The sequence below is a fragment of the Mytilus trossulus genome, chromosome 2 (genome assembly GCF_036588685.1).
Source record: "Mytilus trossulus isolate FHL-02 chromosome 2, PNRI_Mtr1.1.1.hap1, whole genome shotgun sequence".
Taxonomy (NCBI): domain Eukaryota; kingdom Metazoa; phylum Mollusca; class Bivalvia; order Mytilida; family Mytilidae; genus Mytilus; species Mytilus trossulus.
The window spans coordinates 82137634-82165476 of NC_086374.1; the positions used below are offsets into that span (position 1 = coordinate 82137634).

Consider the following 27843-nt stretch of genomic DNA (forward strand, 5'->3'; position numbering starts at 1 on the left):
TGACCATACTCTTTATATCCTTCAAGTTTTATTTATAATTTAAAGTCAATAGATGTTTCTGTTCATAAAAGCATAATGATTCACCGCTAGAGGGTATACATATTTCATAACAACTTACAGGGTAATTATGGTTTACAATAAGCATGAAAACTTTAAATCAAAGCACCAAAGGGTGCTATAGGCAGTAAATCAAAGTAAACCAAAGGCAAACTTGGCCGCGTTCAGATGAATAGTGTAGAGAATTAATCAAAATATTTATCTCGGGCATTGTTCACAGCTATTTCTAAAGTACCAAATAATGTTTGTACAGTAATGTTCATGTTATGCAATCCTTCAACTTTCAAAAGTTATTTCCAATTTATATTTATAAAGATTCAATGTCTGAGATTATACACACACACTGTCCTATTTTAGGGGAGAGTTTTGTGCCAGTTAAGATGTTTAAGCCGCCACATTATGTATGTACCTGTCCATAGTGAGGACCCACTAATGTGGTGATTGTAGCTGTATATCATATAAGTTTTTCATAATTGTTTTGTACATTTTTTTAAATTTGATTAATTTCTTGTGTACCGGTATACTTTTGATTTAAGTATGATGTTTGAGTTATTGTAAATGCTGTTTTGTTGCAACATTGGAAAGTTCCAGGCGGAAAGAACTAACTAGCCGAAAAAGTTCTCCAGTACTTATTAACTACATTGTAGTTACTTTGTTCTTCCTCTGGTTTAAAAGTTCCACTGGAACAAGTGACTAGTTGAAATAGTTTACATTTTTGTTATTATGTTAAAGGGCCAGCAAAAGCAATCCTTTGGGTGTAGGATTTTTTCCCTGCATTAAAGATATATATATTGGTAACCTTCGACTGTTGTCTGCTCTAAGATCTGGTTATTGTCTCTATGACACATTTCGGCAATCAATAACAATGGGTATGCAGTCTACTTTGCAAGTGGTGCAGTATGCCTGGTCTTTGCCCTTGGAACTGGGCAGGCACCATTTGAAGTCAGCTTTCCAGGCATTGTTGAACTTTGTCAAATAATTCTTATGTTTTGAACCTGGTGTCTTTAAAGACGGAGATATTTGTCGTTTTGGCATTTTGAACACATACTGGTGTACAAAATAATCATTTTGTTTATATAATTTTTCATTCAGCTTGTGTAGCAAACAGCTCACATTGAGCTGAAACCATTCTTTTTTCCAGTATTTTCATTTACAATAAATGTTTTTCTCGGCATCAAAACACTTCCGATAAACAGCTGATAAATGTTTAGACAACAACATTCCATTTTCTATCAATGCCGGTATTTATCGGTATTTAATAATCCTTGGTGTGTGCCATAAACAGAAGCCACATAGAGTAATTGATAATCCAACACATTTTGATTGTTCAATCAAACTATTATCACTTCTAACTTAGCCTTAAGCAAGGATTAAAATCTCCACATGTTGCGTAATCAGGTTACACCGGATACGTTCGATAAACCTCTGGTTTTTACGATCTCAAAGAAAAATATTGTAAACAAAATAGTAAAAATGGCGACTGAAAATTTTCATTCATGAAATTTTTCTGCACAGGAGTTTTTCCTCTTTGACGGGAGGACGGGAGGGGACCCCTGTAAACGGGAGTTTTGTACTCCTGTCGGGATGTTCACATGTATGTATGTATCATCAGAATTCTCCCAATTTTAATTTAAAAGGTATGTAAATTTCGTCTTCTATGTAGTTTGAAATTGCCGCCAACTTATATCAGCTGATTAACAGACTACTGACATATGTAATACGTATCGATGACCAACAATATTCCTACGACTTTTGCCATATATGAAATGTAAACGTTTCATCTTTATAGATTTTCGGCGATCAAATATTTCATACAATTGATCTTTGACATCTTAGCCAACAGCACAGGTGATAATAAACTATAGAAGGATTTCTATCGAGCACTACTTCCTATGTGCAACTTCAAAACTTTTGGGAAAATCGACGACCAGTTAACGTTTTTATGGTAATATTTTTTATATTCTAGAATAAAAAGTATGAAAATAGTCTCCAATTAGTTATAAATAACATGATAGCCAGCCACATAATAAAAGTGGCACATATTTCAGCATTTATTGGGTAGGACATAAATCTAGGGTGCTCGCATAAAGCAGCTTAACTGCTTAAAAATACATAGCCCAGTATCTCTGTATCCATATGTTGCACCACACATTATAAATAATTATTAAGAGTAGGCTAATGCCGCTACAAGGCAGCACTCGCAACTTACACATCATAATTTTGTTCTTCAGATTCTTCATGAATATCCAATTCTTCAACAGTTGACCTAAAGTCTTCTGAATTAACCTCTAGCTGTTTCAATAAGGATTCTCTCTACAATATAATATTTTTTCTTATGATATAATATTACGTAAATAATCTATCTTTAACATCTTTAAGGAGCATGCTCACTAAGGGGGTACCCAAAACTTTGACCAATATGATTTGGCTCATTTAATTTTCATAAAGTTTTTACAAAATGTTTACTTTGACCTGTATACAAAAATGTGAAAATTTGTACCACACAATTTACAGGAATACTCTGGTTGGATATACCGCAGTCTGACAAACACTAATTTTGATCGTTGAAAAGCTTGATTTCTCTTTACTTATAGAATGCAATTAAAACGTTCAGCTGATTTTAAAGAGTTAACTCTTTAGGTGTTCTGCAACCCCTTAAATTGGTATATACTGTACAGTTGTCAAGTATGCTTTATTTAGGAGTAAGTACAAACACTCATCAACACAAGGTCAGAATAATGTGTAGGCTGATTATTACCATGTGAACAAACATATTTATCAGATGCCCTGCAGGAGCAGCTTTATACGACTGCAGAGGTCGAAAACCTGAGCAGTTGGGGTAAGTATTGACACAACATTCAAGCTTGATAAATAATTAATATTAATAATAGCAACTTCTAAAAAAAAAAAATTTACAGCGAATCATCTCTAGACAATCATCATTTCTTAATACATTATTTTCAAGCAGTGTAAAGTTAAGGGAGGTAATCAAACATATATATAACAATATTCTTTAAATTTGAATTGGATCACCTCCCTTACACTGCTTTTAAATTGTCTAAATTGTCCTTTAACCAGAAAACCAATGTTTCCGCCCTTTTTGCCCCTAATTGCTAAATGATTTCAGCCATAACCCCCCATAATCATCCCTTTGTAGTATGGAAACTTGTGATATACATGTAATTTCAGAGAGATTTATACACTACACACAAGTTATTGAGTGGACACTACAAAAATGCTTATTTGGGCCCCTTATTCCTAAACCGTTGGGACCATAACCCCCAAAATCAATGCCAACCTTTTTTTTGTGGTTATAAACATTGTGTTATTTTTTTGATTTCTATTAACTAATACTAAAGTTATTATCCGGAAACCATCTGTCTTCGTAATACCAATATATGACCAAAAATTGGCATGTTGTTCCATTTAATATATTCATACTTTCTGAAAAAGTAAGATCTATGTTACTGAATGAATGCTGCTTTGTTGAACCATTTTAAACTTTAAAGACTGTGATACAAGTTGAAGGTTTGGTGCCACAGTGATTGGTTAGGTCAACAGCCTTTTACATTAAAACAAAATACCCATGAAATACCGTATAGCGGGTTATTTTCGCGGGGTGCAAATTTTCGCTTATTTTCGCGGACAGAACTTAATCGCCAAAATAAATTCCGCCAAATTAAAAGTGTACATACAAAGGTATTAATAACAGTTTTTAATCCGCCAAAATAATAACAGCCAAAATATTTCGTATACCTTGTTCAATGAAAATCACGAAATTTTACACCCGCGAAAATAATCGCTATACGGTATGACAGTAATTGCCATTTAAACCCATCAGTTTAAAGCTATTGTTTTTCTATTTTTTCCCCAGTCATTGACAATGGTTTGGACTTAAGACTCTAGAAATTACTATGGGGGTATTTCAATTGTTAACTCTTTTAAATTTTTTACAGATTTGAACTATATAAACAAGGACAATTCATCAATTTATAAAATAAGGAGATGTGGTGTAATTGCCAATCAGACAACTAGCCCAACATAGTCCACATGACATGGATTTAAGAAAGTTTATAAGCTTGACCATTCAGTAAGAGAATTTCTGAAAGTCTTCAAAGGAAAACTGTACCTGGAGCTGTAAGTAAGGCAGGTTGAAGAACTTGTGCATATATCTCAAACCAAAGCCATTACACATAGATGATTCAGCATACCTCACTTCACCAGAACCCTCTGGTCTGAAAATAAACATCATTAAATAGTAAATACCTCACTTCACCCGAACCCTCTGGTCTGAAAACAAACATCAGGAAATAGTAAATACCTCACTTCACCTGAACCCTCTGGTCTGAAAACAAACATCAGAAATAGTAAATACCTCACTTCACCCGAACCCTCTGGTCTGAAAACAAACATCATTAAGTAGTATATACCTCACCTCACCCGACCCTTCTGGTCTGAAAACAAACATCATTAAATATTAAAAGAGAACTTATAACAGTTATCTGAAAAAATGTAAATGTAAAAAATAATATGTTTCTTGTGGTAGCAAGTGTCACCTTGGGCGAGAGTACCAGAATAGGTTTCAGATATACAAATAAACAAATATTTAATTTCAATTTTTCTTTTGTTTATTGTATCCATTTAATTGTAATACATGTAGGAACAATTTGTAAAACTAAAAATAAAGATTGTGATAAATTTTTGTTTATAATCAACCTATATGATCCAATAGCATGTATGGTCAGCTCATACTGGACCATAAACGTATACTCATATCCATATGGTCTGACTGTACAAGTATATGCATACAGTCCGGACTGTACACGTACGGTCCAAATACTCATATGGTCTGGAACATATACATGTTTACATGGTATGCTACATTATGGTAATGTTGTTTCTTGTCACAAATACATTAAGTTGAAATCTAGTTTTCTTGGTTTTAAGTGACAAATTCAATTATCACCTACATTTAAATATCAAGTAGATTCTTGGATGTGAAATGAAAATGACACTGCAGTAAATTTTGTGTGTCCAAAACTCTTTTTTTCATTTACCTTCATCTGCAATGCTCCCAAACTAACATTTGAAAGCAAGGGATGTATAAAATACACAGAAACATTAGGGCTATATATATATTAACTGTTGTAAAAATGCATTTATTCATTATAACTTTACAACAAAAACGTTTATGCATTCAATTGGAAAATTCTTCTACATAGTTACAGTGTTTATTAACCGTACACAAATGATATGTACTCTACAGAAATAATGGACAAATCAAAGACTCCTGTGTGAAAATTATCCCCACACAAACTGAACAAGACACAAGTTTGTAAAATATTTGTGGTATAATCTTGATAACTAGTTTAAGAATATTAACCTGTCATAATGCTGGCAGTAATAGCGTGCTTTATCTTCCGTGACTGTACGATGATGTCCCATGTCTCTATGGTTACCTAGAACTAATACTGGGATATGTGCTGGTACCTTCTCCATCTCTCTCTCTACATAAGTAAACGTCCTGTAAACAAATAAATAAAGCATTCTTGACAACAATATGATAATTTCTTAGATGTGATATAAGAAAAAAAAAACATAAGTTTGGCTTATAAATCAAACAGTTCACAGTAAAATGATCATGTATACTAACTTTCAAGTTGATATGACCACTCTAAACAAATCATTAACCTGATACCAATTGGAAGGACGTACAGGCAACAGAAGCACATAATTAATAACTTATTGCTCTTCTACTATTGCATACAGGGCATAAAAAATCTTCTTAAAGCTAACATTAAGTAATTAAACAATTTTTTAAGAAGGACAAAAACACATTGAAAAAACTTAAATCAAGAGTTTGTAGTCAAATATTGCATTTTATAGACAATACATTATTTTGGACTTGTGCAATTTTTTTGTTTACCAAAAATGCTTAAAAAACTTATTTCTTATGATCCAAAACTTCTCACATCAGACTGTGTGGAATAACTCCATTTTAGTCTATAAACTTTATTCGGAAATATACTAATTGTAAAATAGACTAAACAGTTGTGTACTTACCATTGTTTTGTTATGTCATACATCAATATAACACCATGACTTCCTTTATACACATCCATAAACTCTGCATCCAAACAAGGCTCATCAGGAGCATCCTAAAATAATAGGAAATATTTTAATCAACTGCTTCGAACAAAAAATAATTGAGGCTTTTTATAAAGAAGTGAACTATAAACACTTAAGGGGGCTCGCAGGTATAAATCATTTTTTTTTTATTTACTGTAATTTCAGAAATTATTGCGAGGTTTTTATAAAGCGAATAATGCGACTGAGTTGTAAACGCAATAATTAAAACTCGCATTTTGTAATATTTTAACTGAATTAAGCATGTCTTTTTTCAAAATCGTAAAAATTAAAATCGCATTCAGGTGTAAAATGATAAAATCGCAATAATAAATGCACGCAATTATTTCTGAATTTACAGTTATATAGGATTTCGCTACATTTTTCTATAAATGAACTTAACTAGAGGCTCTAAAGAGCCGGTGTCGCTCACCTAAGTATATGTGAGTATTTAAGAAAGGAAGCAAATGGATTAAATTCATGATAAAAATGTGTTTTGATGATGGTGATGTGTTTGTACATCTTCCTTCACTGAACATTCTTGCAATTCACAATTATCTCTATCTATAATGAACTTGGCTCAGTAGTTTCAGTGGAAAATGTTAGTAAAAATTTACAAATTTTATGAAAATTGTTAAAAATTGACTATAAAGGACAATAACTCCTTAGGGGGTCAATTGACCATTTCGGTCATGTTGACTTATTTGTAAATCTTACTTTGCTGAACATTATTGCTGTTAACAATTTATCTCTATCTATAATAATATTCAAGATAATAACCAAAAACAGCAAAATTTCCTTAAAATTACCAATTCAGGGGCAGCAACCCAGCAACGGGTTATCTGATTTAACTGAAAATTGTAGAGCAGATAGATTGTGACCTGATAAACAATTTTACCCAGTCAGATTCTCTCTAAATGCTTTAGTTTTTGAGTTATAAGCCAAAAACTGCATTTTACCCCTATATTCTATTTTTAGCCATGGCAGCCATCTTGGTAGGTTGGCAGGGTCACCGGACACATTTTTTAAACTAGATACCCCAAAGATGATTGTTGCAAAGTTTGGATTAATTTGGCCCAGTTGTTTCAGAGGAGAAGATTTTTGTAACAGATTACTAAGATTTATGAAAAATGGTTAAAAATTTACTATACAGGGCAATAACTACTAAAGGGGTCAACTGACCATTTTCGTCATGTTGACTTATTTGTAGATCTTACTTTGCTGAACATTATTGCTGTTTTCAGTTTATCTTCTAACGACGTACTGACCCCCCCCCCTCCCTCACAGAGTCCTCCCTATATAGATCTATATAGTGATGTGTTAGCTCAATCACTTCTATGTTTTTATGGTTACATATTTGGACTTTTGGAAGCAAGATGCTGAAGTTACATGTATATATATACAGGAAAATAAAGTCAAATGTTAGAAACACGATTATTTTAGGAATTTAAAGTTTCAGTTGCTAATGATTGGGACAAAATAACATAACTTCTTGTATTCTAATCGTCCAATGAAACTTATTTTTCTTTAAGACAATGTAATGTGGGTGATTTTAACAAATTGTCGACAGGTTAAATCACTTCGGGTTGACTTACGACTGCCTGTTAATACTCGTAAGTTTACGATCAAACTTGCGATAAAATTATACTTACGATTGTTTATGAAACGGTCAAAAACTTACGATTTGACTTACGACCAACGTATGAACTAAGATTGTCGTACGATTCTTTGTGAAACAATGGCAACCCAGCAACGGATTGTCTGATTTTTCTGAAAATTTCCGGGCAGATAGATTTTAACCTGATTTACAATTAACCCCATGTCTCTAAACGCTTTGGTTTTTGAGTTATAAGCCAAAAACTGCATTTTACCCCTATGTTCTATTTTTAGCCATGGCGGCCATCTTGGTTGAGTGGCGGGGTCACGCCACACATTTTTTGAACTGCATACACCAATCAAAGAGCTGAAAGCTCTGAAGAAAAATGACGCCACTGTTTCTAATATTGGGATAGTTTTTATGCAAGCACATACCGTAATTAGTTTAACAATGCAACATGTCTCGTAAGCATATAATTGATATTCTTATATGTGTGTGTGTGAAGTGAAGGTGCCAACTGGCTGTTTTTTTTTTAAGACAAATGAATAGGTCAAGACTACCTGAATTGTACAAATAAATACTGTAGAAAGGCTTCTATATTTCTCACTGGTACATAGGCTGAATCCGGGTCCGTTCGCGCCCATTCACGTTTGTGCCAACTCATGTTCGCCCCCTTTCACTTTCACACCCTACATGTTCGCAATTAATCTTAATTGGTTTTGTGTTTAATACATGTAACTCTGTTAGCAAGTGTTTTCTTATAAGTATAATTGTTGTCATTGTCTCAAAATAAAGTGAGACAGCATTTTTTTTTTTGTGTTGAATAAATCTTAATCATGTTTTGGATAGCGTATTGTTAAAGATAATAATAATCCTTTCTAAATAAAGTGGTATTTTGTCAACGTTTTATTTAGCGTTGAATAACTCTTAATCATGTTTTGGTTAGTGTATTGCTATACTTTGTTTCATTGACCTCTTTCATAATGAAGTGAGATTCTGACTAATTTTTTTTCTGTGTGTCGAATAAATTTTATCATGTTTTGGTTATAATAGTGGATTGCTATATTTTGGTTCCTATATTTTATTGTTTCGTTGTTTCAGATCAAAGGGCTTAAAAACAATTATCTTTTGTGTTTTTCCTTTAAAATCTTCAATGTTTTACTCATACCAACAAGCTATAAATACATTCAGTATTTACACCAAAGCAATTTAAAACAACAATCATGATTTTCCAATTATTCAACTTGAATTTGAATTAAAATTGGGCGCGAATGAGTAGAGTGCGAACGGACCTTGGGTGCGAACGTGTGAGGTGCGAAAGTGTATTGGGCGCAAACAGACCTGATACCACATAGTCTGAACCCCCTTCTCCCACAAAATATGAAGTAAATTAAAAACAAATTGTTCAGAGAACAATTGAAGTCTTTCCACTAGAAAAGATCTATTTTTATATTGAAATATGAAAAATCAGTTTAAAATGTTAGTTCCTATGGCTTTATGACGTCCTATTAACCTATGACCTTGACCTCAATTTCAAGGTCACAAACCATGGACCTTGAATCAAAATATCCTAGGTCTTTAATATGTTTGGTTAATGAGTACTACCACTTGACGCGTAATTTTAAATGTAAGATGGACAAAAACTCCCTTTTATTGTATGCGCAGCCTTTCAACCAACATGTCGCAACTAATAATTTATGAAAAATTATTTGTCAAAATGTCATACAGTATTTGAAAAGAAGTGAAAATAAGCCAAAATCAAAATTTATAATATGACCTTGACCTTTGACATTGACCACATTTTCATTTTTAGTACCAATGACCTCATGAAGACCCTAGGTCTCTATCAGTTATGGTTTACCAGTTGAAAATGCATATCGCTTGAATCAAATGAAAAAGGGGGAATAACTCTCATATGGCTATGGTTCAAACGAATATTCTTATCCTAAATATGTAACTAGCAATTTGGTAAAATAAAATCTTTTACGGTTACGAAGGAGAGGTGGCCACAAGAAAAACAGTGTTTGGGGAGATAACTCTTACATCGTAATGTATTTTGTTATAATTACATTTGATATATGTTTCATTATAATACTTTTTCTGATTGGCTAACTGCACATCACATGTTATTCCTCAAGCAATTGCATCACTCAATAAAACTTTTCATTCATGAATACACGTGGTCCCACAATAAAGTGCACAGATGAATTGAATAAAAAAGTTATAAAATTCGTGTTTTCTTGATCCTAGCTAAAAAAAGTAATTATAAGTATTTAATGTTTCTTTTTGTAACCTCATAGGGTTGCAAAAGCGTTGACCGTGTGCACATTTTTAGAATGAAGCGCTTACGCTTACGCGCTTCATACAAAAAGTACTTCGGTCAACGCTTTTACACCTCAATGAATTTACAAAAAAAAAGCATTCAATACTTAAATGCAGTTGTAAATTTTTAAAGCAAAAAGAGTTAATACTAACTTTCACTTTTTTGGATGTTCATGTACATTTTGTATGTATTTATTTTTCTCAACTACATGAATTTTTTGGTGTATTTTTAATGATATATATGAGTAGTCCAAATAATTATTACGTCTGGCAAGGCTTTTTAAATTTTATTCTGGGACACCTTCCTATGACCACAAGGCTATGTTAATTTTTTTCTGGGACGCCTTCTTAGGAAGCCTTCCTACGAACGTCTTAGGAAGGCGTCCCAGAAAAAAATAAAATAGCCTTGTCAGACGTCATTATTATTTGGACTAATACATGAGATATTGGATATTTTTATGCATTATTTAACCAGTTGAGTCTTTTACAGGATTGTTTGTTTAATGCTGTTTAAACATTACTGAAAAAAAAACACCTTAAATTTGCTAATTATTTGGCATGAAAGTTTGATTTATTGAAAGAGACTCTATTCTATTTTTAGCCATGGCTGCCATCTTGGTTGGTTGGCCAGTTCAACGGACACATTTTTTAAACAAGATACATCAATGATGATTGTGGCCAAGTTCGGTTTCATTTGGCCCAGTAGTTTCAGAGGAGAAGTTAACGTAAATTAAATTTGTATTGAAAAATAAATGTTTATTTTTTTTCTGAAAATCTTATATCTTGAGCCTCCTTAATTGGATTGGTATATATTTTATTATGGAGCTGATAAGTTGAGAATTTCATGCTGTCACTTGGACAACTTTTGTGAAGGATTGCCCTTGCCTAGAATAATATTTAAATGGGTTTAGTGACCTTTTGATCCACTTTATTTCCCATTCTTCCTGGAAATTTTTAATGAAAAACAAACAACTATTAAAAATTGTCAAAGGAATTGTATTTATGATTAAAAGATTTCACAAGCCATTAGATTTATAAACAACAGCTTGTCAGTGTTAATTATAATAATATACTGATGATTTTTTTTCATAAAAAAATGCAAAAAAAACAGTTTGAAAATGACTTGATTACCAACATTTGTAATAATTATAACTTACTGCAAATTAAATCATTTAAGGTACATTATAAATTTTAGTTCCTGTTTCTTTCTAGTGCACCACATTTTTCACAAAAACAACTTTGCAGAGATTGTTGGATGTTGAGTAACGTTCAACTTGATCTACTGAATTTCTTTGACAATAAGATTTAATATCAAAGATGCACACTATCTTACAATATGAATAAATGTAGTTGTTTAAAATTAAAGTTAAACAGTAGAATATGTTTTTCACCTTTACTGAGTTGTCCATTTTAAGTCCTTCAGGTTTCTTTTTCTTTTTGCCTTTATCTACCACGTCCCAAATTTCGACCTTCACAACATCATCTGTGGTTTTATAGTTCCATTGTATATTGCAAACCTAATTAAAGAGATTGACAAAGAAAATAAGTCTGAAATATGCTTAGATAAATACATCTAAATTTAAGTTTTTGTATAATCAAACAAAAAAAAGTCGATCTGTCAAGAAGGTTATCTAAATTTCAGTTTGCTAATAAATTGACCTTTAAGAATAATTCAGATTGTATATATTGTAAAGACTAATTTCATTTAAATTAAACTCATTTTTTATAATTACCTGAATTTCTTCTGTTGGAATGTATTCTTCTTTAAACTTGTGACCTTGTAACCTATGAAATAAACATGATTTCCCAACATTTCTGTCTCCACGAATCACTATTTTCACTAAAAGAGTAAGAAACTTTTATTAGAACATACATATGCTTTCACTATGAAATAGAGATGCAATTATTCATTTACTTTCATGATAATCAGTTTTAGCTGATTGAGAAAAAGCATTTCGTAATATTTATTTAATTTTTGTGGTTGAGCAAACTCTGCATTTATACAAGTTAATTTTATTTACATAAATTAGGCCTTTGGTTTTCTTGTTTGAATTGATTGACATTTGCCATTTCAGGGCCTTTTGAAGCTGACTCCTCGGTATGGACTTTGCTCATTGTAGAGGGCAGTATATATGGTGACCTAGAGTTATTAATTTCTACGTCATTTGGTCTCTTTTGGTGAGTTGTCTCATTGGCAATCGTGTCATTACTTCTTTATTTTCATATTTCAATTGATATTTTGAGGAACAGTACTTTATATTCACAACAAAAATATTTGAATGATAAAAAAAGACACAAAGAGCTGAAGTCTTATATTTAAAAATGCTGAGTCCTTGCACTCATGTTAAAATACTTCAAGAAATTCCTGCAACCTACTGTTATACTGAACTCCTCTAGCAAACCTCCTCTGTAGCTGTACTCCCATCGTCTGTAAACCAGATGGGGGTGCCTTCTGTCCACCCCCATCCTGATTCCCAAGTAACTTTCTAAACAAGGACATACTCCACCAGTCATTTCATTGTAGTCATACCCTGCAAAATGCACAGTCAGATAGATCATAGCAGTGAATAAACAAAAATGAACTGGCCTTCCTTTAATTTGTAGATCTGATCCAGTGTTTTCACAAATATTTTCAAAGAAAACCATGGGATTTAAAATGTAACCGTTTTCCAAAATCATAGGACTACATTCATGTTGTATATATTCTATTTTAAAAAGGTTTTAGATAGCACACTGTTTCTCCAAAGTTAAACCCTTATATTGATCCATGGTGCTAAGTGTGCATTGTATATATGCATAAAATCGATGGAAATTTACCCTTTTTCATTGACTTTAGTGTGAAAAATTAAAATAAGTACTATTTGTGATGTTATAAATAAAACGCAGGAACGTAAATTTTCCAAAAATTCTTATTTCCCATTTAAAATTGAGAATTGAAATGGGGAATGTGTCAAAGAGACAACCACCCGGCCATAGAACAGACAACAGCAGAAGGTCACCAACAGGTCTTTAATGCAGCAAGAAATCCCCCACCTGGAGGCGTCCTTCAGTTGGCCCTAAAACCAAATAAATAGTAGTTCTGACAGTGATAACATGGATAATGAAGGCATACATAAATGTATGCCTTATATACATTTTTACATTCACGTACTGTGTTACGACACTAGATTAAAACTGATGAGGAAAGGTAACACCTGGCCACTGAAAGCTTGATTTTTCTATATATACATGTAAGCATGAATTTCCATGAAATGTACAAGATAATCTTTAAACCGAAATGAATTTAAATGTGTATAATATCTCAAACAAAGGCCCCATCACAGTGGCAGATTAGGGGGACAGTCCCCCTTACAGAGTTTCATATGTGATATATGCACTTTATAGGGGGTCTCATTGGGGGGTTCCGATCCCGCATCCCCCTTACTGTTTTGTTAGATTCCTTACACTATGTGCTCAAGCAATTCTCATATTTTGTCATTTCCCGGGTCCAGCAAGACCTCATTTCCCATTTTCATAACACAATAATTTGACTTTCACCATGTTCACATGTCGGAGTGACAGTGCATGATTTCACGCTTACAAAAAATCAGCAATCTCGCATCATGCTTAGACTCCAATGAGACCCACTTTATGTAAGTATCACTAAACTGTGGCTTTATATGAGGATCCCTATTTCAATATCATTGATCCCCACCTGCAACAGGCTTTTGTTTGAGTTTCATTTATAGCTTTTATTTTACAAATAAATTTATATAAATCTTTAGAATTAAGGAAAATGTAGTTTTTTAATGACTTTCAGGGTGTTGTCCCCAACATTTCCATTTAATTTTCCTTTCTTCAATGCAGTGAAAATGTGGTTTCTAACTGACTTTTTCCTCTCTCCACATATGTTCATTATTTGTTTTCAAACTGAAAAGTCATTGATTTCACAACTCTTGGCCTTGCGTTTGACGTTTCAAAATTGCAAACAATAAATATATTTCTTACAGAAATTCACAGTCTTTACATAAGCCTGGACTCATATGTTTAGTCTCTTAAATTGAACTAAGGGACAATACATTAATAAGGCAATGATAACAAAATTAATTAAAATTGGACCAGAAAATCATCCCCGGAAGTTCTATTTGATAGATAATATGTAACACTAAACCGGGCAAAGTTTCGTACTTTTTCCGATTTAGCAAAGCACAATCAAACACCAAATAATCAAACTAAAATAAAGTAAAACTCGTGTATCTAATAAACACCAGCACATAATAAAGTAACCATGATGTTATGTCATCGAAGAGACATATATAATATATTTATATATATAAAAGTCTATAAAAAAGACCAACCAGCAAATTTACTATGTACCGGATCGTCTAGAATAGGCGATACTATGCAGATAAGGAAAAAAATATACCAGTCTAAAGATTTGCACAACGGTACTGATATAAGGTGTTATTTAACGAAAATGTTGTTATTAAATCGTGTTGACAAATATTTCGGCTCAACAAATGGCCTAGCTTCTTCTGTGTCACAAGTTTTAACAATTACACCTTGTCGCTATTCCCGGCTGACCCTGCCGCTTGAACTTTTGACGCATACAACACGCAAGTTTCGGGTTCCTGTCGGAGTTATCGTTACTGGATGAAATCTCCGGTCTGAGGTTGCGTTCCGTGTATTTCTGTACCGGAAGGTGGGACTACTAAGGACGCCTGCGGGAAAATGGTGGTTTATCATTGTTGTGTTCCAAACTGCACCGCATCAACTAGAAAGTTTAACAAACTGCATAAGTATCCTTGGATGCAAGGTGTGACATTTATTTCTCTGCCAAATAAGATAAGGAACGCAAAGGAAAGGCGAGACTGGTTGAGATTGATTAGGCGGCCGAATGATTGGACTCCAACGAAATACACACGTATTTGTTCACTGCACTTTGATGAAAACAACAACAACACTCTACCAACATTGTTTCCTTACAACAATTTCAAGAAGCCGTTGAGTGAAAGGTAATTAACGGATTGAGAAACAGATTTCACGGTTCTTGTGTCATTTTCACCCCCCCCCCCCCCCCCCCCAAAAGCAAAGTTTCGATCTTACTTGTACAGCCTACAGGTCTATATGAGTATGATGATGAATCAAAGGAACAGGTTTCTATCAATGGGAAGGTCGACTCTCTATTATAATCGAAGCATGTGCCTCTGCTTAGCCTTACAAGTTACAACAGTTGAACAGGAAAGAAAAGGGGTAATGCAAAAACATTCTTAAAAAAATAAACTACAGTGTTGAGTAACCACAAAAAATGATTTTTTTCAAAGATTGCTGACTAGCAATGTTGCAAGGTTTGTAGATTTTCTTTAATTTCTATACTATAGTTAAACTTGAGATGGTGTATGGTTTGATGTCATATAAATAAACCTGCCCAGCACCTCTTGATGCAATGTATCTTTCTTGATTTCCTTCTGTATTGTCTGGGGAATAGGGGATGGTGTGTAACAAGTATATTTACTAGGAGAAGTGCTGTCCAAATTGTTTGCAAGTCTGGACTTGGCCATTTTCAGCATTATTTTTTGGTGAGAGGGTGCCTTTTTAAAATCATACTTTGATTTTGCATAAAAAATCCTATTTATAAATATATGTTGTTTATCATTATTATGCAAAAACTCCAAGATATGTCAGAATGCAAAAAATGGCATTTAATTTTGTAAAATAATCTATTACCTTTTAAGATGAAAGACTGGTAAACAGCTACATGTTTAAAAATTAAAGCTTGGATTTGAGAGTAGTAAGAAGTAGTTTTCCCCATATACTTTAATACAATGTATGACTAAGTCATTATGTATTAAAGCATTATATGAGAGATTTTGGTGTTGTTACTGATTATTTTTATTTATATCAGTCTTTAGAAAATTTAATCTCAGTGCCCATTCCCTAGCATTATACAATCAAAACATTAACTTATCCTGTATTAAATACAGTAATAGACAAGAAATTGAGGATGAATACCATTTCTTCTCAATCTATCCATGCTTTACATCATTGAGGGATACTTATATATACAAAATATTATACCTAATTTTTATTTCAATTTTATTAAATTTCATTCAGCTACATGTATAACACTAAGGCATATGCATATGACCACAAATTTAAATAGCAGTTTGCCAGTCATTATCAAAATCACCTGAAAGTATATTAATGATTGTTTTTAATTGAGAACAAATGTTTTATTTATATATTTTTAATATGTACAGTGCATGCACATCATCGACATGTATCCTTGTTTTATCATGAGCATTTAAGTAAGGTGTTAACTGTCGATACAATAAATACTTTGTATATCATTTGTATTTACAAAATGTATGTTTTTCTTTTTATTATGTAATGATATATTTACTTTAATATTACAGAAAAACCAGCAATTCAACACAAGTTGGAACAGACAATAACCTTGAATCTCCAATGCATGCATGTAATTCTGATCATCATCATGGATCCATCCCTGAGAGCCAAGTTATCTTTTCAGCTATACCTTATGTTTGTGGAGAAGTCGAGGTCATTAGCACAGAAAAGTTTGTTACAACTGATTATTTGCCAGGTAAGAACAAAAAAGGTTAAAAAGCTTTGTAATGTTAATTTCTGTCTTATTATGAGTAAAAGGATAAATATATTTGGTATTTGTGTACATTTGTACCTTGCAAGGTCCCCATGCCTGTCAGACTGTTTTTCAGTCAACTGCTATCTCATTTCATGGATCAATGCCGGCAAAAAGCTCTACCCACTTAAAATAAATTATCTTATCTTATCTAACATGTATCATAAAGAAGGTTAAGTTTTGTTGGTCAAGTCCATATCTCAGATACTATAAGCAATGGGTCCAGTATATATGGTGTATTGTAAGGTGTGCATGTCCAACTGGCAGGTGTCATCTGACCTTGACCTCATTGTCATGGTTCAGTGGTTTTAGTTATTTTTTTTAGTATTGATCTTTTTTTCATACATGTATACATTGTTTTGTACTGTATGCAAAAATTCAACTGTTTTTGTCATATGGAAATATTTATGATGTACATGTCATTCTCACAGGTTTGAACTTGACCTCATTTTTACGGTTCATTACTCAGTGTTAAGTTTTTGTGTTCTGGTCTGTTTTTGGTTTCTTAAACTATAAGCAATATAGGACAACAATATTTGTTGTATGGATTATATTGTAAGCTGTTCATGTCTGCCTGGTATGGTTCATCTGACCTTGATCTCATGTTTATGGTTCAGTGGTTATTGTTAGGCAACTATATTCAGTGTATTGGATGATTTTAAGGTGTATATTCATTTATTGTTTGGTTTATAATACCATGACTTTTTTTTACCAGTGTCACCAATGGTGAAAGCAGGTCTAGTAACTGCTTGTCTCTTTTATCATTCTAAAGAACTCAATGTGTATTAATCTTTCATTAAAAAATTCTTGGCTTCTATGAATGGGGATGGTAATTAAATATAATCAATTTTTTCTGAGAGAAAAGGTTGAAATTTAAATATAAATTGTTTGAAGAATTTTTTTCCATGCTTATTTTCACAACACATGCATGCATCTACATATCATGTTATACAAACTGGGGCATACATGTCACATGGACACATGTACATTCACAATTTATCTCAAATGTCATACAATAACTCAAATTTAAGTTATAAATTTTTATTAAATTTAAAAATGCTCAAAACACTTGGTGCTGCTGTTTATTTACTCTTAATTTTATTTTTAGGTCAAAGATATGTATCAAAATTAAACCATCCCACATGTAAGCCAACTAAAGAGCATGACTATAGTTATCACAGAGATGATAAAGTGATTGTAGATTCGTCTACTCAAACAGAAGTTACAGCTAATGATATCAGGCTACTGGAACAGGAAAATAACAGACTCAAGCATACCCTGGAAGATAAAGACAGCTTGTCCAGAGAAATTTTTGTTAAACATGTTACCAAAGATGACAAACATGTAAAGTTTTACACTGGTGTTCAAAATTTCGCTATTTTAATGGGTATTTTCCAGCTTCTTATGACCAAATGTTCCAAGTTAAAGTACTGGTCTGGCAAGGGAAGTGTTAATGACAAAAACTACCAAACTGGAAATAGATTAAAGCCTGGACCACAAAGGAAATTGACAGATTTTCAGGAATTTATACTCACATTAGTACGTCTTCGTCTTGGTCTAATAGATTATCACTTAGCTGATATTTTTGGAATCTCAAAGACCCGTGTTTCACAGATATTTACAACATGGATAACATTTATGTCAGGTTTATTTGGAAAACTAATAAAATGGCCATCAAAGCAACAAGTCAGAAAACATATGCCGCATTCATTCAAAATGTTATACCCAAAAACAAGATCTATAATTGACTGCACAGAATTTTTTTTTCAACATCCAAGATCTCCTACAGCACAGGCCTCAACATATAGCACTTATAAATCAAAAAATACTGGGAAATGTCTTTTAGGGATCTCACCTTCTGGAACCTTCACTTTTGTTTCAGACGTTTATGGCGGCAATGTATCAGATCGTTTTATTACTGAAAAGTCTGGTTTCATGGATTATATTGAAGAGGGAGATGACATAATGGCAGATAGAGGCTTCACCATAAGAGATTTGTTAACAGAAAAAAAAGCAACATTAAATATGCCACCATTTACTCGCAAGTGTGTTTGGGGAAAAAAGAAAAGACTTAATGTGAATGAAATTAAACAAACTCGCTCTATAGCTAAGTTGAGAATTCATGTTGAAAGAGCCATTCAAAGACTAAAGCTATTTAAACTTATAGGAAATACTATAGCATGGTCTCTGAAACCATTGACTAATCAAATGGTCAAAGTTTCAGCATTTTTATGCAATTTAATGCCAAAATTAGTTAGGCGGTAAAATGTCCATAGAGATATAGAAGTGGCACAGTTACAGATATTACCTTAAAAAGTAAATATACACATTAATCTAGTTTTAAAACTTGTACTTTAAAAAAAAATGCCATGAATGCAGGCCTGTTTACTGTTGAATTCTTAAATTGTCTTGTATACATTTTTATCAATGAATTTTAGTCTTGGACAAAGAGTTGTCTCATTTGACAATCATACCACATAACTTTTTCAATAGGTTGAAAACAGTATGTTTAACTGAAAAATTAAACTTTTAAAATTTGCACCAACGTAATGTCTTGCTTTTGGTGTTTACTCAATGTATCAATTTTGTGTTTATTGCGGAAATACTGAATCTTTGACCTTTATAACCTCTGATTTTGTTACAAAAAATATATATGATATCTTTTCAATATACATGTATGATCATTACAATTATAGGTAATGATATCAGGCTATTGTATTTACTGCTGATTTCAAAGGGGGGGGGGGGGGGTATCTAATTTTCTTCTTAGAATAGATTGTAAGATGGGGTCATGATAAATTTTAGCATCTTAGCAATACAAAAGGATTGTTTAAAAAAACTCCAGATGAGGGTCCCCTACCTTAATTGCACTGCTAGACGATCAGTAGATATTAAAAGACATACATGTACATGTAGATTAATATGAAATTGTGGATTTAGGCAGCACCTAGAAGAATATCTGTTTCCCCTCCCTGAGACTATCCTTTGTGAACACACCAGGAGGGCAGGTTAATTTATTTTTAACTGGAGGTCACAGCATGATTACATGGGGGATAGCGGAAACAAACATATTTTAAATTTTAGTCTTATTTGCATTTTGGTGGGGAACTGGAGAAAACATGGGGAAGCTAGGGCTAATTTGTAACAAATTACAGATCACTTAAATGAAATTATATATGTTATTCTGTTTTAATATATATTGTTTTTTATGCAGTAACTTCATGTCAATGCCTGGGATGATAAGTGCAATTGTTTAGCACTGTCATGACTGTAGAATATTTATCCCTTACAGAAATGAAAAGTTTGCTGCAATATTGCAACAATATAGCGGCAATATTGCGGCAAACAAATTTGTTTGCAAGAAGTGTTTGCAAGAAAGTTGCAGGTTGTTGCAGCTACCTGCAATATTCCCGCAATGTTACTGCAACAAAATTTGTTTGCAAGAAAATTGCAGCAAGTTTGCTGCAATGTTGCAAGAAAGAATTTGTTTGCCAGAAAGTTGCAGGAACCTTTTCTTTTATTATTTAAGGAATGACTATTTGCAACAACTTTGCAAGAAAAGTTTCTTTAATAATATCAGACATGTAGTAATGCACCAATATTTGAAGCATTTTAAAATATTACATTTTTAAAGATTTAAGGTTCAAATAATACACAACGTATGGTTTCTCTGAACATTCGGTTGTGGAATTACTTCAAATTATCTAAATTTGTTATGGTCATACTTTATTTTACTCAGATAAATCTGGATATTTGAATAATTTATTTGAAATAATCTTCAAATAACAATTAATGCTTATAAAGAATTCCTAAACTGCACGTTTATCACAATTTTAGATATTTTGTAAGGAAAGAATACTTTGATATTCATTTCAACAAATTTAATCTAAATAATTGAGTCATAATACTTTTTGTTCTATATGTATTACTATGCCTTTTTGTCACTTTTTTGTGACATTTTTCTATAAACAATATTTTTAATTCTAATATTTTCCATCAAATGAATTTAGCCTCACCTGCAGTTTAATTTCTAGTATCATTATTTTAAAATTATTTATACACAAATTATCTTTCTCATCTCAATTAGTAATATGAGCTGGTGATAGAAATGTAATGTGCCATGCACATCTGGTTTTCTTTATCTGTGGAGTGGTAAAGACAGGAAGTACCATAAATTAATGTACACAGAGTTTGAGGCCAAATTAAGGGCAGAGCATTTCTTGTTTATATATATTTCCATTATAACTTATAACACCAAAGATAAAAAAAATGTATTTATAATTATTTATTTATTATAATAAATAACAAATATTCAAGATTTAGGCAATGGATATTTATAATTATGGGCAAATTTCAAAGGGATCACATTGAAACAATACCCTAAGCAACCTTGATCAACATATATTCAAAATTTGAACTGGACAGGAACATGCATACAACAAACAAAGATGTCTTCTATCAGGAACAAAGTAATATGAATTTTACAATGGATTTAGACATGTTAGATCCAAAAGATCCAATTGATTCTATTGACACTGGGTAATGCAGATGATAGCCTTCAGTTGACATGACTCTTGGATTCAGGAAGATTGGTGTTTACACACAATTTGGACAACATCTTTTGGTAAGTAAAATGGAGTTGAATGTCCACCATTTTGAATAAGTGCATGCTCTTTAACAGTTCAAATAGTGATAAATAAAGAGTCTTCTTAATTTAATAGAGTTGGCAAAAGTATTAGACAATAGATTTATGCACATGAATATTATCAAAATTGTGTAAGACAGGAGATATTTTTTAAAATCTTTTAATTACTGTATGTTTTAGAAATAACATTACTTATATTGAAACAAGAAATCTTCTAATAAAAGCAGTTTAATTTGGTATTAAATTAGAGATCTGTGATTTAACTGTGCCAATAAGAGGTTTGTCAACAAATGGCAACAATGTATAGCTTTCATATATACACAACTTATCACAAAAATTAACATTTTAAAGAATAGACAAGACCAATTATGTTATAGTTCAATGAAAAACAAATATTCAAAAAAAACAATAACAACCTAGTACTGGCATGAGGTTAAATGTATTCTATAGTTATATGCAATTTCTAGAAGGACTTAATCACTTTTAGACATTGACCCTTTAAGTGAAACAAATTCATTCATTGCAAGTCATTTAACAGTGAGCACCAAATTTGTTATGTTATTTTGAATAGACAGAAAAAATATTACAGTCATTTCTTATAATTTAATATTAAATTCCATTTTAAATCGTAAAAAGCTATGAAAAAACGTTGATGACATCATGGTCACAAGACTAAATTAAGTATATGGGCTGATAACAAAATAACGTCAGCCAATCAGAAGACACGTTAATTCCAAAATTAAACCATATAGTAGTAACTTATATCTGTGTATCTTTATAATTTTAGTTATTTTTTTTATGTCTACTAATTAAAAATTTTCAACTTTTATTTTGCAGTATTTTTGAAATCAGAAAATTCAACTTTAAGGACAGTGAGACTTACAGAGAACAGAACTGAAAGCTACACAGATGTAACACGACAACCTTTAGAGGACAGAGACCATTCTCAACCTATAGAGGACAGAGACATTTTTTTTTTTATTATTAAATCATAAATTATTAAATGTTTAGTTTTTAATTCCAAATTTTACACCTGAATTGTTGAAAGATTTGCTGCAATGTTGCCGCAATATTGCAAGAAATTAATTTTCCTGCAATATTGCTGCAACATTGCAGCTAATGAACTTGCGGCAATATTGCTGCAACAATCACAGCTACTGATTTTCCCGCAAACATTTGCCGCAATATTGCCGCAATTTGTTGCGGCAATGTTGCAGCAACTGTTTGCAAGAAAACTAATTTGCATACGAAAAATGAATATTTGCAGCAATATTGCCGCAACTATTTGCAGCAACATTGCCGCAAATATTTGCAAGAAGCCTTATTTTTCTGTAAGGGATATTGTTGATCATTGTTGAATATTTATATTGTTGATCATTGTTGAATATTTATATTGTTGATCATTGTTGAATATTTATATTGTTGATCATTGTTGAATATTTATATTGTTGATCATTGTTGAATATTTATATTATTGAATATTTATATTGTTGAATATTTATATTGTTACCACTGTAGAACATTTTATGAATTGTTTTCCAATAAATAAGCTGACAGAAATGAATGACTTCATATTGCCATTTAAAGTAATTTTTAAAGTATGTATGTTACAATGTATACCACTGTCCCAGGTTAGGTGGAGGGTTGGGATCCCACTAACATGTTCAACCCGCCATATTATTTATGTATGTGCCTGTCCCAATTCAGGAGCCTTTAATTCAGTGGTTGTCATTTGTTTTTCATATTTGTTTTTTGTTCATTTTTTTACATAAATAAGGCCGTTAGTTTTCCTCGTTTGAATTGTTTTACAGTGTCTTATCGGGGCCTTTTATAGCTGACTATGTGGTATGGGCTTTGCTCATTGTTGAAGACCTATAGTTTTTTAGGTTTGTGTCATATTGGTCTGTTGTGGATAGTTGTCTCATTGGCAATCATACCACATCTTCTTTTTTATAGAACAATTTCAATGTGTTTTGTTCATGCCTAGTAGTAACCTTCATCAGAACAGTGTAAATCGAAATGTGAAGAAAACAAGAATGTGTCCATCATGTCCATAGAACGTACATGCGTAAAAAAGCCTTAAAGTGGGACATAAAAAATATGACCATTTAAGTAAAATATGCTTCCTCTGTGTTCTAGGCTGTTCTTTGACCTATAATTCTTAACTTTAAATACATTGCAACTTGGATGGAGAGAACTAGTTGTGTCATTGTCACTAATATCTTATTTATATGATTATGCAGTAACCTGGTTATCCTGCAATCAAAATTAGGAAGTAATGACAGAGATTATGGTGTAGCTTTATATGTTTTACCATTATTTCAAACTTTACATTAGACAATCAGTTTACATGTACAATGTAGGTGGTCGAATGGTCTATGCTGCTAGTTACAGTGTTGGCAGTGTTATCATGATATCACAGTAGCATGAATTAAAATCCTTGTGAGGGAGGAAAAATGCAGATCTGACATTGTTATGCTGTTATTTAGAGTAATTACATATAAATTAAAACAGTCAGACTAAAGTTAATGAATTAAGAGAGAAACCTGTGAATTTTCAACATTACAGAATTCCAACCGCCAGTAAACAAGTAAAAAGACCACAATCATTGTACACCCTTGAGTCATTTTTTGGCATATTATCCATTGGTACATTTATATACATGTAGCATGTGTGCGGTTTTTCTCAGCATTGAAAATCATGATGTGCCTTTCCTAAATCAGTAACCCCTCATTTGTCTTTGTCAGATAATGATTTTTTCAGAAAGCATTTCTTGTGACGGGCCTATATTTGTTCTTAAGATATCAATTTTTTGTTGTTGGGTTGTTGCCTCCATCATTGTATATCCCACATCTGTTATTCATAATGTGTTACTTTCACGATATTGAAACAGTCATTTATTCAAATGATTTATTCATGGTTTCTCTATGTCCAGTGGCAAGTTTATAATTCAAATTGTACCAAATTATTACACCAGATGTGCATTTTTACAATGTATGTCTCTTCAGTGCATGATGCCTATCAAAAGTTAAACTAAATCTAAACAAGGATAATAAAAATCCATATTCAGGTGGAGAAAATGTTATTGAGATAGGAATAATTGAAAGATTGATTCTTATTTATACATGTACTTGAACGACACCAACAGCTAGATTTCTAACATGGTTTACAAGGAAAAAGCATATAATGATGATGTGTCACCCTACCAGGACAAATTATTCTGACTCCAGATACTTCTTTATACAACACATCCTTATTTAAGAACCAGCAAATAATAAGTGTTAGACTCTGCCGCCATAAAAAAAATGTTGCAAAACAGAACCAGAAGTATAAAAAAGGGTGTTTTACATTTGTAAATATATAAGAACTTGTAGTAAAACTTTTGGTCAGTCCTCAGTTTAAAGCTTTCCTAGTGAAAATAAATATGACACAGTAGACTTAGAAATTTATCTTTCAATTTGATTGATTTTGATTTCCTTTTGCATTGTTTTTGAGGGGATGTGGTCAAATGTTAGTGTATTCCTATCTATCATCTAGTATAAGGTCATGAGGTGACAAAAAGTTGTTGTTTTATTGTCCTTTGATCTCTGCTGGATAGCTGTTTCAACAGCAATAATACATGAACTTAATCTTCCTTCGAAAGAAACATACATGTACTCCAGTATAAGATACCTGTAGCAGTACATGTTCATGTATTTATACATCTAATTTAAATATATGTTAAAACAAACGATATGAATTTGAAAACAGTACTCGTTAACTGCAATTTAATATCACTTTTTTTTATGATTTTCAACATCAATAAAACAGTAATATAAAAATATTAATTTTAAAAGACCCAAATATTATTAGAGTAGTCCCCATTACAAATTTTACATGCACATTGACTGTTTCTGTAATTGAACTAATAACACAGTTCACTGAACATTAATAAAATAATTTATTATCAGTATATTATATGCTCAGCATGCTAAGATCTGTAATTATTAATCCTGGATTAATTTAGGGACAACATATTTACTGTAAAACAAGTTAACTTTGTCCAATACACTAGTCCACAACTGGGGATCAAATGTTATTCTCTCAACATGTAATTTGTGCTTTTCTGTTTTAATACTTCCTTCAAGATAAAGTACAAAGTCACACCATTGTAAATTAGAAATTGCCATTTGAGATTGAATCTGTATATACCAATTTGAAGTTTTCTTTAATTCAATGACACCATCAGACGTTTTGGTAAGATGATATTTTTTTTCACTGATTTCATCTAATGTTAGATTTTTGAATGTGTATGGACACTTAATTTCTACAATGCCTTTCCCACAACATTTACAGTTAACAATAGCATCTGGAGAAGCTCCTAGATGTGGAATATCTTTGTTTATTATCAGTCCTGATAGTTCAACTACAGCCTTTTCATGTTGAGAAGTATATTCCTTGCTGTATAAGTCTCTTGCAAGATGCTCCCTTTCTTTCCCATAAATCATTGCAGGAGTTGAAAAATTGTTGTTTTTGTCCAATATCTGTCTGACAATGTAATTGTTTTTATCATTACCCTGATAGTGATACACAAGAGGAATGATTGATGAAGTAATCCTACCTAGCCTGTACTCATACCAATTCTGATTATCAGACTGACCTTCTGTCAAAGAATAAATTTGATCACAGTCATCCTGGTTCACTTTTGATTTGAGGTATTCCAAAAAAGAAGAATTTTCCAAGAAGTCTTCTGCTGATTCAATGATAGATTTAGGCATGGTTAAACTGTCTTCAGATTTATCAAGCACTTCAATAATCTGGGTGTCATGACCTTGAATTAAGTTGTGGAGACCTGCTTCAAATTCTACATCAGCCATGTTGTCATCATGGTTTATTGGGTCATACACATGTTCAAATGGCTGTACCCTGGGATTTACTGAATGTTCTATACTATCTAGTTTCATAGGAACAGATACCTTTCTTGGAATATCCCAACCACATTTGGTATCTGTACATGTCTCTGTGTTTCTATCAATGTGTCTGTCAGACCAGTTTGCTAGGCAAAATAGCAGTGCCACAACATGCTTACATCCTCCATCATCCCTGAAAAAATAGAGAAAAAAATTCAGGTGTATAAAAGATATATATACATTTGTACATGAATGTAAAGAACAGTTTATATATGTTAAGATTACTATGCCCACATATACATGTATGTAAAGAACAATTATATGTTTAGATTATTATGGCCAGATGACAATTTAAGATAAGTTCTTATTTTTACTTCACTTTATCACTGGAGTAGGTTTCACAAAAAAAAATGTACAACTAAGATTTATTGAAAGTATACTGTAAATTGGCTCTTGAATTTATTATCCTCCTTAAATATCATGTAATTCTCAAAATATGGATACCTTCTCATTTTTTCAAAGTTCAAAGTTCAAAGCTTAAGTGACTCATATATACATGGTTGTGAACAAGTTATTACAACCAATATAAATCCATTTTCATTTTTCATTTTTTTTGTTGTTCAGTTGCTGTTTCACTGATGTATACCTTTTATCCATATACCATTAATAAATACAATGTACATAAAATTATATACATTGTACATATAATGTTTTAACAAATAATGAGTCTGTAAGTTCATACAAAATGAAAAAAACCTGGATATCCTACATCTTATACCACAAAATTGCATAGGCATTGTTAAATAAATTGTTTTCTTTATTAGTAAATATGATTATTACACAAATTGGAATGACTGGTAAACGTAGAAGATATAAATAAGTGTACTAGAAAATTATAGATGGAAAAACCTTTTTTTACACACTTGTCAAGAAAATTTAAGGATAGAATATCAAAGAAGTATGCTTACATTAGTTTTGTCTAAATAGAAGAATGCATATGGACATCAGACTTTTAATAAATAAATAATTATAACTTTAAAGACCTTTTTGATTTAAATAAAAAGAATATGTAACACATTGTGAATTTGAGGACAAAAAAGAATTTCATTTAAATAATTAGTTTATTATTTAAGGTATTACATTATACATTTGTACATCTACTAATTAAAGTATGAACTGTTTATTGACCTACAAAAATGTTTCAGTATCAAATGAGGAAAAGCAATATTTGAATAAGTTATTGATTAAATTACTGAGATTAGTAAACTCTCAATTAATTTCTTATTTAACTGAACTGAAGATAAGAGATTTAACAAGGACTCTGAATTAACTATGAATTTGTTAATATATAACATCCAACTATAGTAGTTTTTTTGCATTTTAACATATATATGAACCCAACTGCATGAACATGTCTCATATACAGAAAAATATTAAAACAAGTATGCTTTTCCCTCTTAAATTAAAAAAACATATATAATTTTGGACACCTAAAGGGACCTTAAGAAATCAGGGTTTTTTTCTTCATAATTTTGTAGAAAATAAAATATATTTTTTGGGGCTGTGA

General features: G+C 31.8%; 2 protein-coding genes across 5 annotated transcripts in view; one reads left to right on the forward strand and one right to left on the reverse strand.

Moving 5' to 3' along the window:
- The window catches only part of LOC134708137 (rab-like protein 6), a 43250-nt gene extending 29029 nt beyond the window's left edge, over window positions 1-14221 (reverse strand). For 2 of the 4 annotated variants that reach the window (XM_063568448.1, XM_063568445.1), the window contains exons 1-8: window positions 14090-14221; window positions 12479-12633; window positions 11836-11942; window positions 11494-11619; window positions 6121-6215; window positions 5441-5581; window positions 4187-4292; window positions 2267-2370 (exon numbers count right to left, since the gene is read on the reverse strand). In XM_063568448.1, the coding sequence (XP_063424518.1) occupies window positions 2267-2370; window positions 4187-4292; window positions 5441-5581; window positions 6121-6215; window positions 11494-11619; window positions 11836-11942; window positions 12479-12602 (803 nt within the window). In that variant the 5' untranslated portion in view covers window positions 12603-12633; window positions 14090-14221. Of the gene's footprint in view, window positions 1-2266; window positions 2371-4186; window positions 4293-4323; window positions 4348-4378; window positions 4403-5440; window positions 5582-6120; window positions 6216-11493; window positions 11620-11835; window positions 11943-12478; window positions 12634-14089 lie in introns of all 4 variants that reach the window. The other 2 variants (XM_063568446.1, XM_063568447.1) reach the window with 2 other exon arrangements.
- Window positions 14222-14704: 483 nt separating this feature from the next.
- On the forward strand, window positions 14705-20018 carry LOC134708138 (uncharacterized). The gene is made up of 3 exons (XM_063568449.1): window positions 14705-15096; window positions 16498-16685; window positions 17851-20018. The coding sequence occupies exons 1-3, from the start codon at window positions 14813-14815 to the stop codon at window positions 19005-19007; spliced, it is 1629 nt and encodes a 542-aa protein (XP_063424519.1). The 5' UTR covers window positions 14705-14812; the 3' UTR covers window positions 19008-20018.
- Window positions 20019-27843: the final 7825 nt, after the last annotated feature.

Coding starts and splice junctions, on each gene's coding strand:
- LOC134708138 (XM_063568449.1), top strand. CDS start 14,813: ATGGTGGTTTATCATTGTTGTGTTCCAAACTGCACCGCATCAACTAGA. Junction 15,097..16,497: donor AAGAAGCCGTTGAGTGAAAG/GTAATTAACGGA, acceptor TTAATATTACAG/AAAAACCAGCAATTCAACAC. Junction 16,686..17,850: donor TACAACTGATTATTTGCCAG/GTAAGAACAAAA, acceptor TTTTATTTTTAG/GTCAAAGATATGTATCAAAA.